At 43.0% G+C, this 17,878-nt stretch overlaps 1 protein-coding gene across 1 annotated transcript; it reads left to right on the top strand.

The window, feature by feature from the left end:
- The first annotated feature begins 521 nt into the window (after positions 1 to 521).
- LOC134466138 (uncharacterized) lies at positions 522 to 13,358 on the top strand. The gene is made up of 9 exons (XM_063220032.1): positions 522 to 560; positions 1,034 to 1,233; positions 1,363 to 1,617; positions 2,371 to 2,616; positions 2,836 to 3,093; positions 3,774 to 4,082; positions 4,398 to 4,667; positions 4,823 to 4,906; positions 13,026 to 13,358. Exons 1-9 carry the CDS (start codon positions 522 to 524, stop codon positions 13,042 to 13,044), a joined length of 1,680 nt encoding a protein of 559 aa, XP_063076102.1. The 3' UTR covers positions 13,045 to 13,358.
- The last annotated feature ends 4,520 nt before the right edge of the window (positions 13,359 to 17,878 follow it).

Here is a 17,878-nt window from a genome sequence, read left to right as displayed (position 1 = left end):
GGGGATATAGTATTGTTAGCAGTCGGACAGTTAGCAGTTGACTGCATAAGCCTAGTTAATGAATGGTTTTACTCTTAAGTGCTTGTGTTCAAGTGTGTTTATTGTAGAATACAAAAGCGTTCACACTGCTTGGCAATGGATTCATTTAATTTCATATCATTTTTTGTATTATTCTTTTACAGATTGAACTCCCAAATTGATCTATATTCCAACAAGGCATGCCAGTTCCTCATGGATCTGAGTGTGGCAGCAGCTGATTTTGAGTGTGTCTCAGCTACAGGAGAGAGTTTCTCTGAGCTCTTCTCCTCAGTATGCCGCTACAGCTCTTTCCCGTTTGGTCGGGAGGACAACTACAAACAAAGTGATCTGCTGCTTATGATGCACTCTGATGTGAAGTCCTACGAGTCCAAAACTGGCAGAAAGATTTCCTCATTATTTCTTCCAATTTATCAGTCAGGACCTAAACTCTGGTCCATAGACCTCTCACAAAGAAAGGCTTCCATCTTATTGGAAGTCGTAAAATGTCAGAATCAAAAGAGACCAGTAGAGCTGAGAGGCTGGTCAGATGAAGAGAGTGAAGTGAGGAGTTTCCTTCATTGTCTGCCCTACATCTCTCAGATCAGGTAGAGGTCTTAATAATCACTAAAGGTGTAGATATCAGGCAGCCATGCTGCTTCTCTTGCAAATTTGATGGCATAATGGTCTATTTCCCCAGACTATTTTTGAAAGTATTTTGAATTTATGAGCCAGCTTTGTTAATACCTAACACATACAGTATGTGCTTATGTTAGGGAATGTCATCACATATTTTCAAGGGTGCAATATGGCTCTACAACAGGATAATTAGTATGGAGAAATAATGTAAAAAGAACCAATTAAATAATAATTAAATAATACAATAATTAATAAACACATTAGCTATTTTGAATTTCACAATTTATTGTTATTAAATATTTTATGTTTTTATAAAAGTTTCTATGAAGGTTATAATCTCCAGTCCGCGCTATTGGATTGTGTGTCTGTTGGATCTCAGCAAGAGCTGGATAAGTTGTTCCAAACCCTCAACTACACCCTGAGTCTGGAGAAGGACCTGCACAGTTCTAAATGTAAATCTGTGGGACAGGCACTCGCCTGGATCGGATCCAAACTGGACCTCACACTGACGCCTGATCACATCTCTCTCAGGGGAGTGAAACTGATGTTCAGAAAAGTCAGATGTCTGCACAAACTCAGGTGAAAAACATGTCAGATTTCTGCATGTATCATTGTCACTCAATACTGTATAATGCTGTCATTTGTTTATTTAGCATGGGTTATCACTGAAAAGTTATAGCCCCATTCCTATTTTCTTGACTTCATCAGATTGAATGACCTCATGATCACAAGACTGGCCAAAGCATTGAGGACAGGAAGACAATGTGCTCCAGTAACCGTTGACAACCTCAGTCTTGAGATCAACAGTGCAGGCCGATCTCCAAGAGCGCTGTCCAGGGTCCTGAGCTGCCTGGCTCTCCTCCTCAGGCTCTGGACAGTCCACTGTATGGATCTGAGCTCCTGCAGCATTGAAAGCCATTCTCTCATCATCCTTCTCAGTCTGCCGCGCCCTTTCAAGCTCAGGTGGAATATAATATTGATTGTGTGTGCATGATTTGTCTGGGCCAGAGCCATACAGAGGGAGAGTCGGGTAATCTCCACTGTGTCCTAAGGCCGACTTCCGCATTAGCAAAATTAGCTGTTTAGCGTCTCAGAACTGCCATTGCTAGCAACTAGCATTGCGAATGTTAGTGCCTAGAAGTGGGCGTAGCACACAGCAAATGCAATGCGATGCAGTGCAGGGAATATGATAAGACTTGCTGTTCGTAGTAATAACTTCAGATAAACGTCACAGATGGTAAAACTGTTGTGATTATCATTACCGAGACAGTTGATAGTTTACATATTTGTGGTGATTACCCCGCGTATAGTTCGTTACTCCTTATTTTTGGCTTTTAATGTGGTGGTTCTTTGTTGGGTCTATGAAAAGACAGCTGCTTTAGGCACGACCTCGATCTCGTTGAAAGGCGGGGCTGCAATTTAATTCCTGGTCCTCCATTTGCGCAACTCTCCCTCTGTATGGCTCTGGTCTGGGCTATTCATGTCTTATGCAGTGGCTGGACTCTGTTGTACGAAACCAGAACCATAGTCCATTGACTACAGAAAGATCAGGGTGGTGACTTAAGGACAGAATCAATGTTTTGTGCAGTGTCTGCATTCTGAAACACAGATTATAGATCAAAATAACAAACCACATTTCACATGATCATCCATTTATACAACACCTAACTCTTAATCTCATTTCTTATTTCTCGTTTTGTTGTTTGTTTCTTACAGACTACATACAGGAGCTATACAGCAGCTTGTTCAGCAGGTGTCTGAAGCTGAAGACAAGGAAATTGTCAAATCTTTCTTTGATAAGGTGGGAGGCGACCTCAGTTCTTGCACTTTGACCCAGGAAGTGCTTCTGAATCTGCTGCAGCACCACTGTGGACCTGTCACCGTGGACTACAGGAAATGTGAGATCGGAGAAAAGCACACCGTAGAACTCCTTCCTCTGCTGGACAAGCTACGATTCCAGAGGTAGAACACATGACAGCACTGCTGAAATTCAAAATTACAGCTGAAAATTGTGGGAAACAACAAACTTTGTACTATAGTATACATTTACAATAATAAGCTCTACAATATGTCCTTTTATTTTAGTTATTTTTTTCCAAACAGTTGGTGGGACAGTGGTAATAAAGCATAGAAAATACCTCTCTTGAGTAAGAATTTGAGTCACAAATTGTGATTCCACAGGCCCACTCCAGGCTTCATCTTGTCCATCATCAGAAAGATCTATCAGACTCGCTCTCCCAACTATGTCTGCAGTCTGCTGAGATCTACAGAGAACTGCCTCAATCTGACCACCAGAGACCTGGATACTGCTGACTTCGCTGCCCTGCTTTACATCTTGCAGCACAGCCATGGAGTCAAACTCAACCTGATGTGGACCTCCACACCAGAGGGGGCACTAGAGAGAGTTGTGCCGCTCCTCAGCAATGTGTCACAGCTCAGGTCTACCATATGTAGCCAGTTAATTTTGTATTTACGTCTTCATGATCTGAAATTTTCCCTATTATTTGATATATAGTTTATTACTGTGTCTTTTGGTTTGTTATATATATATGGCTATCACAATGATTTGGTGAAAATCTAGCAGCAATGTGTTGCGGTAACTCAGGATGTCACAGTTTATCATATGTTGCCAGTTAATTTTCTATTCTCTTATTATGTCAAAGTGGCCTTATTGTTTGAAAAGTTTTTATTATGTTTTTGATCTTTGTAAAGGTGATTTTGTTGAAATAGTCCAAAATATGGCCTGTTTAATATTCATCAAAAAACACATTTTTTGAATTAGTTGTAAATTAGTTGTAATGTTTGAATTGCATCAGCACTGGTGTGCTATAGAATAGCTTTTACTGTCACTTCACACCTGCACAATACGTAAGATCAGGGTGCGATTTGTAGGGGGGGGGGATTGTCCCCCCTTCTGGTTATGATGTTGCCACTTTTCTTACATGATTTTAATCACAGTTTAATGTAACTCCATTGATATTGCTTAAAATCTGAATCATATCCCCAACCCCCATCCCCCCCCCACCCCTCCACACCCCCCTCCCCCCCCCCCCCCCCCCCCCCCCCCCCCCAGTCTTTCCTAATGTCACTCCCAGACACTCTAATATCTTTGCTTCCAGTGTTGACAGGCAGCAGCTGCTGAGGATGCTCCACTGCTCTGCGGCTTCAGATGTCCAGCAGGGGGCATCGCTAGCTCTTCTTCAGGCCCTACAGCACAGACTGGACTTCTCCTGCTCCTCCGCTATGGACCTGACAGATGACACTCAGGAAGTTCCCATGATGCACCTGAGAACGGAGGACTGCAGTGTCATCGCCATGGTGATAGGGATCAGCAAGTCCACCAGGACCCAGCTCACTGTGCTGGACTGCCATGTGGAGGAGGCGGGCTTGGAACACTTGTTCAAGGTTCTAGATAACGTAACTCTGCGGTGAGAACAGAGAGGGTTTCTTATGTTCCAAGAAGTTTCTTATGTTCCCCAAATTAACCTCGCCAAGAAGTGCCAATACAATACACATGTAGTACTGTAGCTGTTGTGAATGTATTGTGCCACTGAGCGAAAGATTAACATTTTTTAATCATGAGATGATCAAATGCAAGCCTATATACATTGCTATGGAATTCACAAGTTGGGTTGCATATGTAAGTTCATCTGCTTAGCCTTAGATACTATGTTAGCTAGAAACTTTAAATAGAAACATTATATATAAACTTTCTCTTTGTCGTACTTTGTTTCTTTCTCCAGGTGCAGTAAGCTCCAGTTGTTGCAGTTTCTGGCTCTGCTGAGCGTTGGCTCTGAGAGTGAGTGTGTGAGGAGAGCCAAGTATCTGTGCCTGGCTCTGGGGAAGGAGGTGGACCTCAGCAATACGGTGCTGGACCAACGGGCCTGTGGAACTTTGGCGCTGCTTCTAGAATATTCTGAAGGGCTATCGGAATTGGACCTCAGCCACTGCCAGCTAACAGACACTTGCCTCCAGCTTCTGCTCCCGCACCTGCACAAAACAGCTGTATTGGAGTAAGTGGGTCATTGTCATTGGTGTGTCTGCTTGTCATATAGCTATTTTTATGTTTTGCATAGCTATATTTGTTTACATTTTTGTTGCTATGAATGGCAAGATGTTGACAAGACCTCTCTGTTAAGGCCATCATTGTACCATATGTTTCTTACAGTCTCAGTGATAACAGCATCACTGACATCGGGGCTGAACAGATCAACAGTATAGTCCACGCAACAAGCTCTATTCTGACAGTGAGGTAAGCACATATACAGTACATAATTATGCCGAGGCTTGGTGAGTACCGTACTATTTTGAACACAGAAAAAGTGATTGATCAAGATATGTAAATAGGATAGGATAGACAAAACTGATTACCTCCGCCAAGTAGGTTATGTTTTTGGTCACTGAAAGGGTTAACTCAAATTTGACACCAAAATATCCTGCCCAGCAACATAACGTTGCTGTGTTGCAAACTGCTTGCTGTCTTGCAAGCTTCAAGGCGCTAACATGAACATCCTGTTCTTGTGGTGACAGATAGATGTCTAACCACAGAGAGCCCTCCTCAAGACTAAGCTTACTTAAACAGTCATGTTTGTTTGTTTGTCAGCAGGATAACTCAAAAGGTTGCGAATGGATTTTGCTGAACTCCACAAAAACAATGCAGAAAGACTTGAAAAACATACGTCTGTAACATAGTCAAATGTTCTATCAAAAAGCAGTTCAAAGTATTGATGATTGGATGTGGATTCTGTATCTGGGGTCCGTTTCTCGATTCTTGTCGTTGCTAACCGTCTTAAGACCGTCTTACCGTTCCCTTGGATTTAGTGGTGAGCGTCGCTGTTGAGAGGGAGTTGAGTCGCTCTTACGAAGGACGTTGCTACCGTCGTTAGCAAAGACGCTTTCGAGATATGGACCCCTGGTTAGCCAGAATGTGGAATGTAGAGGAATAATATTAGTAGAGCGGCTACAAGTCCAATTTGGCTTGAATCGTGCAAATTATGATACAAGCATGAAACTTGGCAGGTATGTGCTTAAGACCAATACAATCAAATCTACCTGATTGGCCACTTGAAATGGCGGCCATTTTCCAAGATGGCCGCCAAAAAGGGCTCCAGAAATGGATTTATTGCATAGAATAGACCTAGAAATTTATGATAAAAGCATGAAAATCAACATGTATGTGTTTAAGACATATACGATCAAATCTACCTGATTGGCCACTTCAAATGGCGGCCATTTTCCAAGATGGCTGCCAAAAAAGACCCCAGAAATGGATTTATTGCATAGAATTGACCTAGAAAATTATGATACAAGCATGAAATTCAACATGTATGTGCTTAAGACCAATATGATCAAATCTACCTGATTGGCCACTTGAAATGGCGGCCATTTTCCAAGATGGCTGCCAAAAAAGACACCAGAAATTGATTTATTGCATAGAATTGACCTAGAAAATTACGATACAAGCATGAAATGCAACATGTATGTGCTTAAGATCAATACGATCACATCTACCAGATTGGCCACTTGAAATGGTGGTCATTTTCCAAGATGGCCGCCAAAAGGACCCCAGACATTGATTTATTGCATAGAATTGACCTAGCAAATTATGATACAAGCATGAAAGCACATGTGCTTAAGACCAGTGCAATCAAATTTACCCAATTAGTCACTTGAAATGGCGACCATTTTCTAAGATGGCTGCCAAAAAAACTAAAAGCCCCTAGAAAATGATTTATTGCACAGAATTGTCCAAGCAATTTATGATGAAATTCGGCTTGTATGTGATTAAGACCAATAGACCTACAATCAAGTCTACTTTATTTGCTACTTAAAATGCTGGCCATTTTCCAAGATGGTGGCCAAAAAGACCCTAGAAATGAGCAAATTTCATATGTGCAAATTGCAAATTTGGTGGAAATAATTGTTCACTCTCCTTAAATATGTTAGCATCGATGATGAAGTGATACAGATATTAAAAATGTTCTGCAATGACACATAAGCCACTCACAGTATGACACACATATAGCATGGTGATGACATGCTAATGCCAGTTCTTAATTTAATATCAATGGAGGCAGTGCTCCCCCCCCACACCCCGAAGGTTATGAGATGCTAATAATACGATGACACTGCGGTAATAATATGTCAATAACGGCAATTCGTGGTTCTCTCGATATTGCTGTTAAAAAAAGGTACACCAGAAACAAGCATTGTCATGAATTTAGTTTATTTGCTCTGGACTTGACATTGACATGTTTGATTTAGCTATCACATAATGGCTTTGGCTTGTCAGCCTGGAACATTCAAAGATAAGAGCCTCCTCCCAGAGGCTGTGGAACATTCTGTGGAAGGCAACTTCTCTAGTCAGTTGCGCCCTCTACCCGAGGGTGAGAAGACTGATCGTCTCAAGGCCACCTGGATCCTCGCCTCTCCTAATAGGACGCATTACCACAGAAATACACAAGCGGCGATCTGAGCGAGGCGAGCGACGGAAGTAATTTACTTTGTATTGAGTCGCGCGACAAAAGCGATTCTGGAGACTAGAGCGATTTGCGCGACGAGCGCGACAGTTTGAAGTTGAAATCCTTTCAACTTTCTATGACGCGGTTCGGCGACAAGCAGCGACAGCCAATGACTGTCTAGAAGTCAGTGACCACAGCCAATGGTAATGCTTGAATGCTTTGCCTTCTGCCTGTACGGACATACTCTAGTCTCCTCAATCGCTCGTATCGCTTGCTGCTGCACTCTGTCGCTTGAATCGCATTGCGCCTGGTCTATTCGCGCGGTTACACATGTCTCCCTTGGGTCGGTCATCCCTTACTGTGTGTGTCTCATTCGTTCAGCAGGAGCGCGAGTGTCAATTGTGCTGCCTGGAGTGCTGTCCCTGGGTAGACCATACTCCTCCAATGAAGTATCGCAGGCCCCTGCTCGACCAGGATGCATGATCGAGGGGAAGTGTATCTTTGATGTCCCCCTTGGACTTTGGGATAGTGTGTGCCCTCAAACGGGTATCTACCGGGGCTGGCTTGGCCAGCTTGCTGTGGTGGTGGTTGCTACTAGGTTCTCCGTCTTCAACTTGGACTTACTGCCCTGCTCGAGAATGGTCTTTTCTGCCAGCACGGTTGCACCTGCGGATGTTATGTACTGAACATGCTGGAAATGCCCCCCTGTGCCAAGGCCTGGTTTGCCATTGGGGAATACCACTTGGTATTGGGGGCCTCGCTACACCTCTGTGGGCTCCACCTGCACATCGGTTACACCCAGACGGGTGGTTTCCGTGCCCTGGGTTCCCTCCACTGCGTGCTCTCCGTGGTACTAGATGTCCGGACGCTGCCTTTGTGCGCCTGGTGCCTAGCCTCTCTTGTTCGGGTTCGGAACGAAGACCCTGGGCCCTTGGGCGGCTGTTGCGTCTCGCGCTGCGCGTTGGGTGAGCATGATGTTTATCACTGCTGATGGACGCTGCCTCTTCGCCTTCAACAGCTCTGCATCGGCAGGAGAATGGTCTGTGCCCCGTCCAAGCTTTTGTTTGCGCATTCTAGGTAAAGTCAACTCAATCTGGAGTTTTTCAATACCCATAGTGGGATGTCGAGTTTTTCGACAAAAAGAGAACTATAGGTTACCGAGGGTATCTCTGGTTCTCTGAGGGAGATGAATGAGACATCTCACTAAATTGCTACACTCACCCACAAGCTCAAAGGTTAGTTGCCTCAGATTGAAGTTCAGAGCCCAGCGCGCCTGGGCTTTGTCACCGAGGGGGCGGGATCCCCAGCTGTGCAGCTCATTGGCCTGACGGTATGGTTGAAAGCCAGTTTTGGCAAATGGTCGCGGGCGTTACCCATAGTCAGATGTCTGGTTCATGTTTCAGAGAGCCGGGGTTACCCTCGGTAGCCTATAGTTGTGAGCCTTTTTGCTTGATTGTGTTTCCTTCTATGATGAAATCATTGGAAATTCAAACAGTGAATGTTAACATTGATTTGGGCCACATCTGCTAGATTAATTGCAATTAATGAAGTTCTAGTGTCTTCTTTGATGGCCATCTTTAAAAATGGCTACCATACATTTTCAAGTTGCAAATGAGTGGATTTGATTATAGGCCTATTGCTCTTAAGCACAAACACAGAAAATTACATACTTGTATCATCATTTTTTTTGCTCACCTCTGGGCTAAATTCAGCATTTTGGAAAATGGCCACCATTGCAAATGGCAAATCAGACAGATTTGATCGTATTGGTCTTAAGCACATACATGTTGAATTTCATGCTTGTATCATACTTTTCTAGGTCAATTTTATGCAATAAATCACTTTCTGGGGTCTTTTTTGGCGGCCATCTTGGAAAATGGCCACCATTTCAAGTGGCCAATCAGGTAGATTTGACCGTATTGGTCTTAAGCATATACATGTTGAGTTTCATGCCTGTATCATCATTTTCTAGGTCAATTCTATGCAATAAATCTATTTCTGGGGTCCTTTTTGGCGGCCATCTTAGAAAATGGCCGCCATTTGAAGTGGCCAATCAGGTAGATTTGATTGTATTGGTCTTGAGCACATATATGTTGAATTTCATACTTGTATCATCATTTTCAAGGTCAATTACATGCAATAAATCAATTTCTGGTGTCTTTTTTGGCGGCCATCTTGGAAAATGGCCACCATTTCAAGTGGCCAATCAGGTAGATCTGATCATATTGTTCTTGAGCACATACATGTTGAATTTCATGCTTGTATCATAAATTTCTAGGTCAATTCTATGCAATAAATCCATTTTTGGGGTCTTTTTTGGCGGCCATCTTGGAAAATGGCCGCCATTTCAAGTGGCCAATCGGGTAGATTTGATCGTATGGGTCTTGAGCACATACTTGCCGAATTTCACGCTTGTATCATAATTTGCACGATTTTTCCTGTAGCCGCTCTACTATATAGAACATTTATAATTGTGAGGTGACAAATGAAGGTAGAGATGCACGAATTGTAGCTGGCCTGGTGCTACAGGATTCCACAGCGGGTACAGATGGTCCCCATACAATGCACACCAAAGGTGTAGGTTTGGCTCGAAAAGTGGTGGGGACATTTCAATCGCAAATTGTCCAGATATGCTGCTTTTGCATTATATTAATGAAAGAATGGTAGGGACAAGCTAGGTTTATCTGGAAAGTGGTATGGACATGTCCCCACCGTACCCCCCTAAAATTACGCCCATGATGCACACCCTTTGACGGGGCAATGCCACGTCATCTATCGCGTCACCTACCGGGCCTAGCTGCAGTGTACCAAAACAACCACCACTTGGGAGCGCTCGCTATACGCTTTACCACGTGGTAGCGCATGTTCAGCATCTTACCAGGGTAGATGTTCATCAGTGACCCCATGGCCTTGGCGGAGGGTTGCACTCCTAGTAGTGCTTCTAGTTATGATAGCATTAATGGTAGCGTGTAACATACACACCTTTACACCAAATCCAGTGGCAGGTAAAAAAAACAAAAACTTTTGGTAACACTTTATTTTAGGGATACATCTATTAGCACTAATACATACAATGTTAATGCCTGCATAAGTAACTTGTAAGGCATGTACAAACCCCAACTCCGATGAAGTTGGGACGTTTGGTAAACAGTGAATAAAATCAAAATGCTATCATTTTCAAAACATTCAATCTATTCATTAGATGGAGAATAGTGAAAAGACAACATATTAAGTGTTAAAACCGAGAAAAAATATTGTTTTTGGGGACATATGTACTCATTTCTAATTTGATAAATCCAACACGTCTCAAATAAGTTGGGACGGGGATCAGTGAAATTTAGTAAACATCCAAATAAGATCAAACAACAAAGAAGAACATTTCAAAATGAATTGTACTGACGGACAATATAGGTGTCCAGGTATAAGATCATCACAGAGAGGCTGAGTCACTCAGAATTAAAGATGCAAAGGGAATAATTACCATAGTTATTACATACATTTTTGAATTCCCTTTGATTTACCACGATTGAGTGTATATATTTTTATTTTTCTTACTAAAATCATTGTATAGGTTCATGACACAATGAAATATTTATTGGCTGTAGTCTCACTCTAATTCCTGGAGTGCTAGAGCTATTGAAAATTGACCATATTAAGAATGCTTAATGCGTGCAAATGATACAGGGGTGTAACATTCTCCTAAGCACCTGGGCTCACTTGAAATAAACCCAGAAGACATGGGAAACTGTCATTCGCTTACAGAAGTCAGCAGAAGTTGTAGAAGTCCATTCTTTTTGACAATAATAGAGCATTGCACATCCTGTGCTACAGTGAAAATGGACCATCCAACTTGTGTTAGTGCTAACTTCAAAAGTCAGCCTCCATGATGGCATACGGGTGCAGTAGTGCATTGGTTAAGATGTTCTCACTCATCTGTAGAGTTAAATACAGTGCTGAATGGTATAAATGGGTTTTAAACAGCATGAAAAGCCACTCATGCATTATATTTTGAAGGGAGATCTTTGATTACTGCCACATAGTAAGGTCAAATTGCATTCTCTAGTATGTTTTAACAGTTTGGCTCCATCATAAGGACCAGCAGGTGATAAAATGGTGGGCTTTTGGTCAAGACCTGTCACACTGTAAGCACTACAGAAAGGAAAACATTGCAAAACATGACAAGGAATACACCCACCATTTAAGCTGGTGAAATCATGTCCAAGATAGGAATTAACACAGTTTTTTATATAAAATCATCTCATCGGTTAATGTATTTAACTGTTAAGTGTTGTCTTTTGTTTTGTTTTTAGTCTTCCTCGATATTTGCTGCCATTTATTGTCCCCGTCCCAACTCTTTTGAGACGTGTTGGATTTATCAAATTAGAAATGAGTACATATGTCCCCCAAAACAATATTTATTCTCGGTTTTAACACTTAATATGTTGTCTTTTCACTATTCTCCATCTAATGAATAGATTGAATGTTTTGAAAATGATAGCATTTTGATTTTATTCACTGTTTACCAAACGTCCCAACTTCATCGGAGTTGGGGTTTGTACTAAGCAAATGCTAAGGCCTACTAGGTCCTTACTAAGGTTAAATTGGTAATAAATCCCTTATTGTGCATGAACAAGACATTTGCGAATACATGCCTAACAAATGTTTGATTTTGCTCTGTACATGCCTTACAAGTTACTTATACAGGAACATTGTATGTATTAGTGCTAATAGATGTATCCCTAAAATAAAGTGTTACCAAACTTTTTTTTTTGTGTCTCCAGGCTTTTCAAGTCAAGTCAAGTTTATTGTCAATTTCTTTACATGCACTGGTCATACAAAGAATTTGAAATTGCGTTTCTTGCTCTCCCATGCAGACATAGACTGATCTAGGTAAGGACATAGACAGTATAGACATAGACAGTACTCATACATGGACATAGACAGTATGGACGTAGACATTGCTCATACAGACATTTAAAGTGCAAGACTGGACAACAGAAGACTTGTAGAGAACATACATTAAGAGGAGGTATTTTGTTGTTCTTTTTCTAAAAGTCCTTTATAGCGTTCTGACATAGTAATAGTAGCATTTGAAGAAATAAATAATTAAAAAAAGGTTTTTATTAAATACACCAGCAGCAGTATGTGTGTGTGTGTGTGTGTTTGTATGTGTTTTGTGTGCGTGTGTGTGTGTGTGTGTGTGTGTGTGTGTGTGTGTGTGTGTGTGTGTGTGTGTGTGTGTGTGTGTGTGTTTAGTGCAGGTAGAAAGTGCGGTGTGCGTCTGTGTGTGTGTACCTGTGTATGTGTGTGTGTGTGTGTGTGTGTGTGTATGTGTGTGAGTATGAGTTGTGTGTCAGTGTGTGTATGTTTGGGTTTAGTGCAGAAAGTGCAGTGTGCTTGTGTGTGTGTGTGTGTGTGGTGTGTGTGTGTGTGTGTGTGTGTGTGTGTGTGTGTGTGTGTGTGTGTGTGTGTGTGTGTGTGTGTGTGTGCATGTGTATGTTTTGAGTTAGTGCAGGTTGAAAGTTCAGTCACAGATGTAGTAGTGCAGGTGGAATGTTCAGTCGCAGATATGGTGGTGGGGATGAGGGGGGGGAGCGTTGTCAGTGGCCTGGCTGGCTAGAGGCTGACAGTGAAGGGAGAGTGGGTTGAGTGTTCAGTATCTTGATTGCTTGATGCATCGTGCTGCTTGCAAGCCTGGTGGTACGGGAACGGAGGCGCCTGTACCTCTTTCCAGAGGGCAGGAGGCTGAACAGTTTGTGTGCAGGGTGGCTTGTGTCTTTGATGATCATCAGTGCTTTTCGGGTGAGGCGTGCGGTGTAAATGTCCTGCAGGGAGGGGAGTGGTACTCCAATGATCTTCTTCGCTGTGTTCACAACACGCTGGAGTGTCTTCCTGTTTTTCTCCGTGCAGCTTCCTCCCCACACTGTGATGCAGCTGGACACGACGCTCTCTATGGTTCCTCTGTAGAATGTTGTCAACAACAAAATTGAGAGACAACACCTCTTCGAAGGAGACAAGCGCTTTGAGCTCGATAATGTGGCCTGGTGCGTCATATACTAAGAACTGCGTGGATTTCCTACTAAGAAAGTGCTGTAGCGGACCGCGGACGTGAAAAAGTTACTTACAGACAAACAAATCCGGATGTATCAGTAAGTGAGTAACCAGGTTTTGCCGTGAAATCTTGCGCACATGCATGAGTACATGCAAGCAGAGTTCTACGCCAGGCCTCCTCCCTTAAATATTCCATATGAATATTGTAATTACTATGAACAGACTCATTCGTGTGCATTTATGGTTGACAAAATTGTTAAGGGGGGAACGCGGGAAAATTTCTGTTGTGAGGTGAAGGCGCTGTTTTGGAGGTGGGCATTTAAAAAGAAAAATGCTGCGCACAATAACACAATTACTTGTATAAAGTCTGGCATTTGGTAATACTTAATGTGAAGACTGCAGGAAAAAAAATGCATTTCACACTGCAGTACAATGTATATAGCAATGTATATAACATCTCATATTTCAAGCACTTGTGATTGTGTTCTATACTTAGCTGTAATTTTTAATACCCATTGACTTGACATGACGTTGCTTAGCACATTTTGTGTATCTTTGTTTCCTCGCCTCCTTCTCCTAATAAACACTGTATACAGTATGATCACAAAATCCCAAGTTGTGAATCTGTATTCTTGAATGACCATCTTCCCAGACTCTAAGTCTAAGACCTGTTTTAAGTACCCATTTTTAAAGGGGCACTAGGTAGGATGACGTCATTTGCGCGGTGCACCTGGCGTGCCTTTCTCAAAAGCTACACTGTAATGAAAAAATGCTGTTCAAATAAACTCGCTGTGAGACTTTTTTTTATCACGGAATGCCAGCAGTTGATACAAATCTGAATACAGTATGTAAAGCTACGTTTTGAATGAAAACTGTTTCCCACGACCCCGCTGTCAAATGTTGCATGAGGGTTTTCCGACAGCGGACCCTGGAAGTGGTTGCGAGAGCTGTCGTTCACTCACTAATGACTCGCACAAGCATCGGCTGACAAGAAACCGTGATTAATTCAACTTTTAATCCTACCTGGAGCCCCTTTAAGAATATTGAACATAGATGAACTGGCTCAGCCGGCTGCATGTGGTCCCTTACCGCAGAGATACACCAGCGGCGACGCGACTCAAGAGACAGAGTGTAGCAGCAAGCGATACGAGAGACTGAGGAGACTAGAGTATGTCCGTACAGGCAGAAGGCAAAGCATTCAAGCATTCCCATTGGCTGTGGTCACTGACCTCTATACAGTCATTGGCTGTCGCGGCTTGTCGCCGAACCGCGTCATAAAAAGTTGAAAAGATTTCAACTTCAAATTGTCGCGCTCGTCGCGCAAATCGCTCTAGTCTCCAGAATCTCTTTTGTCTCTCGACTCAATACAAAGTCAATTACTTCCGTCGCTCGACTCGCTCAGATCGCCGCTGGTGTATCTCTGCGGTTAGCCTGAGTTTGCACATCTGATCAACACATTGATTTTCATCTTTATCTAGATCCCGAAGGTCCTCAAGTCTCTCTTTGCTGAGGGCCCCCAAATACCTTGATACAGCTGACTATGGGGACACATGAAGGGGTATCAATGGGTGCATCCCAATATGTGTCCTTGCCTCCTCCACTTGTGCTTGTCTCCTCGTCCCGCCTCCTGGCCCCTCCTCCGTGGAGAAAACGATAAAGTTTCCCAGCTGTCAGCCTAGCCACAACAACTTTTGAGGGACTGTTTTTCATTCACCATCCCAATTGCAAATGAGAAAAAGACTTTACAATTGAGCTTTTGCAAGATATTGAAATATAATGCTGTTGTCAGTGATGTCATCATGACGAGAATCAAGTGGAGGAGGCAAGTGGAGGAGGCAAGGTCGCATATTAAGATGCACCCAATGTCTCCATGTGGCTCTATATTTTACATATAAATAAATATACATATTCTATATATTTTTTTAGAAAAACAGATGCATCTGCTGCATCCATAGACTATGTTGCATACACTTACCAGACATGTGTCACGTTTCTTCAGTGTCACATTTAAAAAAAATTTGAAATCATAGTAACAGTACACAACAACAATATCAGAGTGGTTTGATATCTTCAGTGACCTTCCAGCGAGTGGCATCCCTGCTATAATAACTAGCCCACAGCACCACCATGTGGTATTTCCTGGTACTGCTACTTAATAAGCCAGTCACTTGAAAATACCAAAACCTAGAAGGGGATTCAAATATCACATGAATCAATGATTAATCATGAATATGGGTGCCACACTTATAATATATGTATGCACAGTCTCTGACTGAACCTATTATTAGGAAAACTTTCACCTCACTGATGCATAGGCGTAGCCAGGGCTGGGCCTGGGCCCGCCCACTTGACATCCAAGCCCACCCCATTCACACTTGACAGTCAACTGTTGCCTCATTGAACTATAATTAATGGTACAGCATTGAGCGATAATTAATCAATTTTGTCAAAAGTCTGGTTCATCTTCTGTGATTTCTATGATTTCAATTTCAAAGTATCATTTTTGAGCACGATATTATATATCTACCTACATGCTTTCCGGTTGGGCCCATCCGATTTTTTCTGGGCCCACCTGTTTTATTATTTCTGCCTACGCCCCTGCATCACTGTGATGATGATTTGCTGATTGTGAGCATGTGTATGTGTGCATTTGTGTATGTATGAGCGTTAGTGGTGTAGATCGGCAATGCTCTCACGATTCAATCCAATTACGATTCGGAGGCTAACGATTTGATTCCGTTCGATCCAATTGGGGGGGACGGAGTAGGGACGGAGCACAAAGTTTGTGACGGGGGTTATGTCGAGACCCATAGGCTATGTTTGATGTTATAAACGTCTAGCCTAATTGTCTGTTATTGTTCACAACATTCGCACCCCACCAGGGCTGAGCTCAAACATTAATATTGTAATGTGCAACTAAAGAAAAAGAAAGAGGCGACTGTGTGGGCTCAACACAACACAACCGCAGCCAACAGTAATTTGTTTGTCAACCACCACCAAATCAACCTCAATGCCCTCCTCCCATAGATTACTAACACATTCTATACCTCCTCCATATCCAAGATAACGGTCACGACCAAGACTGCAGGTGAGTAACTGTACAGTTTGTCAAAAATACACCGCCTTTATCTTGTGGTAAAGCCTGATGGCTCAAATGTATCCCGTAAGAGATATTGCTATGTCAAATTATCAGTAACTACAATATCCAGCCTACTGTAATACCAAGGCTATGAAGGCCTTTTCCCCCTTAGTTTCATTGATTAGTGTAGCTACTGCACTTGTAGCCTGATTCTCACTGCCGGTGCGTGCGGTGCATGTGTAGCAAATCTAGAGCCCCCTGGTGGGGAGCTACACACACTACCATCTGGTAGCGCTGCCATTAAAATGCTCTTCTCGAGTCGAAAATGATGAGTCAAAGGACAGATTATATACTATATTGACTCTTAGAGATGAACAGAAAACATTTTTGGAGGAATTTGTTGGTGGTGAGAAGCAATTTATTTTCTGACTCGAGAAGAGCATGCTAACGGCAGTGCTACCAGACGGTAGTTTGTGTACACACACGCACTGTCGGTGACAACCAGGCTCTCCTGCCCTCCACAGTCTCTAGTTCTTGATCACCACCAGATATCTATTCGGAAGATGAACAGGAGGGAGGAGGAGAGGAAGGATGGATGCACTGCCCTGTACAACATGTGGCTAAAAGACGAGAAGGAGGGGAGGAGAGGAAGGGGAGGAAGAGGAGGAAGAGGAGGAGGAGAGGAAGATGAGAAGAGGAGGACAAGAGGAAGGGGAGGAAGAGGGGAGGAAGAGGCAAAATATACTGTGCAGAATGTGGAGGAGGAGGGGAGGAAGAGGCACAATATACTGTACAGCATGTGGAAGAGGATGAGGGGAGGAGAGGAAGATGAGAAGAGGAGGAGGAGAGGAGAGGAGGACAAGAGGAAGAGGAGGATGAGGGGAGGAGAGGAAGATGAGAAGAGGAGGAGGAGAGGAAGAGGAGGACAAGAGGAAGAGGCAAAATATACTGTACAGCAGTGGTTCTTAACCTGGGGTGCGGGCACCCCCTGGGGCTGTGACCACAATTATACTTGCAAACATTATAAGTAGGCCAAATTAAGTCAATATGAAACAAGTTTTAGTCCCCATTTAAAGTCATTCAGGTATTGATTCATGTCTCAAGCGAGAATCATTGTAATTGATCACTCATTTATCAGTTTTTAGTGCATATACACATGTAGAAGTTTGTGTTGGGGGGTGCGCGGCTTGTCTTCGGCACAAGTAAGGGGGTGCACAAAGAAAAAAAGGTTAAGAACCACTGCTGTACAGAATGTGGAAGAGGAGGAGGAGAGGAAGAGGAGGACAAGAGGAAGAGGAGGAGGAGGAGGACGGCGGCACAGTATGTCCTGTACAGCATGTGGCTGGCACTTGATCAGGGCTGGCAGGTGGTGTCATCCACACACACACACACACACACACACACACACACACACACACACACACACACACACACACACACACACACACACACACACACACACACACACACACACTCATCCTTCCAGGCAGCTGAAGTCAACGAAAGCAGAGAGTAGTGTGTGTGTGTGTGTGTGTGTGTGTGTGTGTGTGTGTGTGTGTGTGTGTGTGTGTGTGTGTGTGTGTGTGTGTGTGTGTGTGTGTGTGTGTGTGTGTGTGTGTGTGTGTAAGGATGA

The sequence above is a fragment of the Engraulis encrasicolus genome, chromosome 16 (genome assembly GCF_034702125.1).
Source record: "Engraulis encrasicolus isolate BLACKSEA-1 chromosome 16, IST_EnEncr_1.0, whole genome shotgun sequence".
Lineage (NCBI taxonomy): Eukaryota > Metazoa > Chordata > Actinopteri > Clupeiformes > Engraulidae > Engraulis > Engraulis encrasicolus.
Note: the sequence above shows the minus strand (reverse complement) of the source record. Positions and strands in the feature narration are given on the sequence as shown.

What these genes read in the sequence shown, in the direction of transcription:
- LOC134466138 (XM_063220032.1), top strand. Translation starts at nt 522, where the DNA reads ATGTCAGAATCAAAAGAGACCAGTAGAGCTGAGAGGCTG. An exon ending in CCAGTAGAGCTGAGAGGCTG is followed by an intron (nt 561 to 1,033) that starts GTCAGATGAAGA and finishes GTTGGATCTCAG; the next exon opens with CAAGAGCTGGATAAGTTGTT. An exon ending in AGATGTCTGCACAAACTCAG is followed by an intron (nt 1,234 to 1,362) that starts GTGAAAAACATG and finishes TGACTTCATCAG; the next exon opens with ATTGAATGACCTCATGATCA.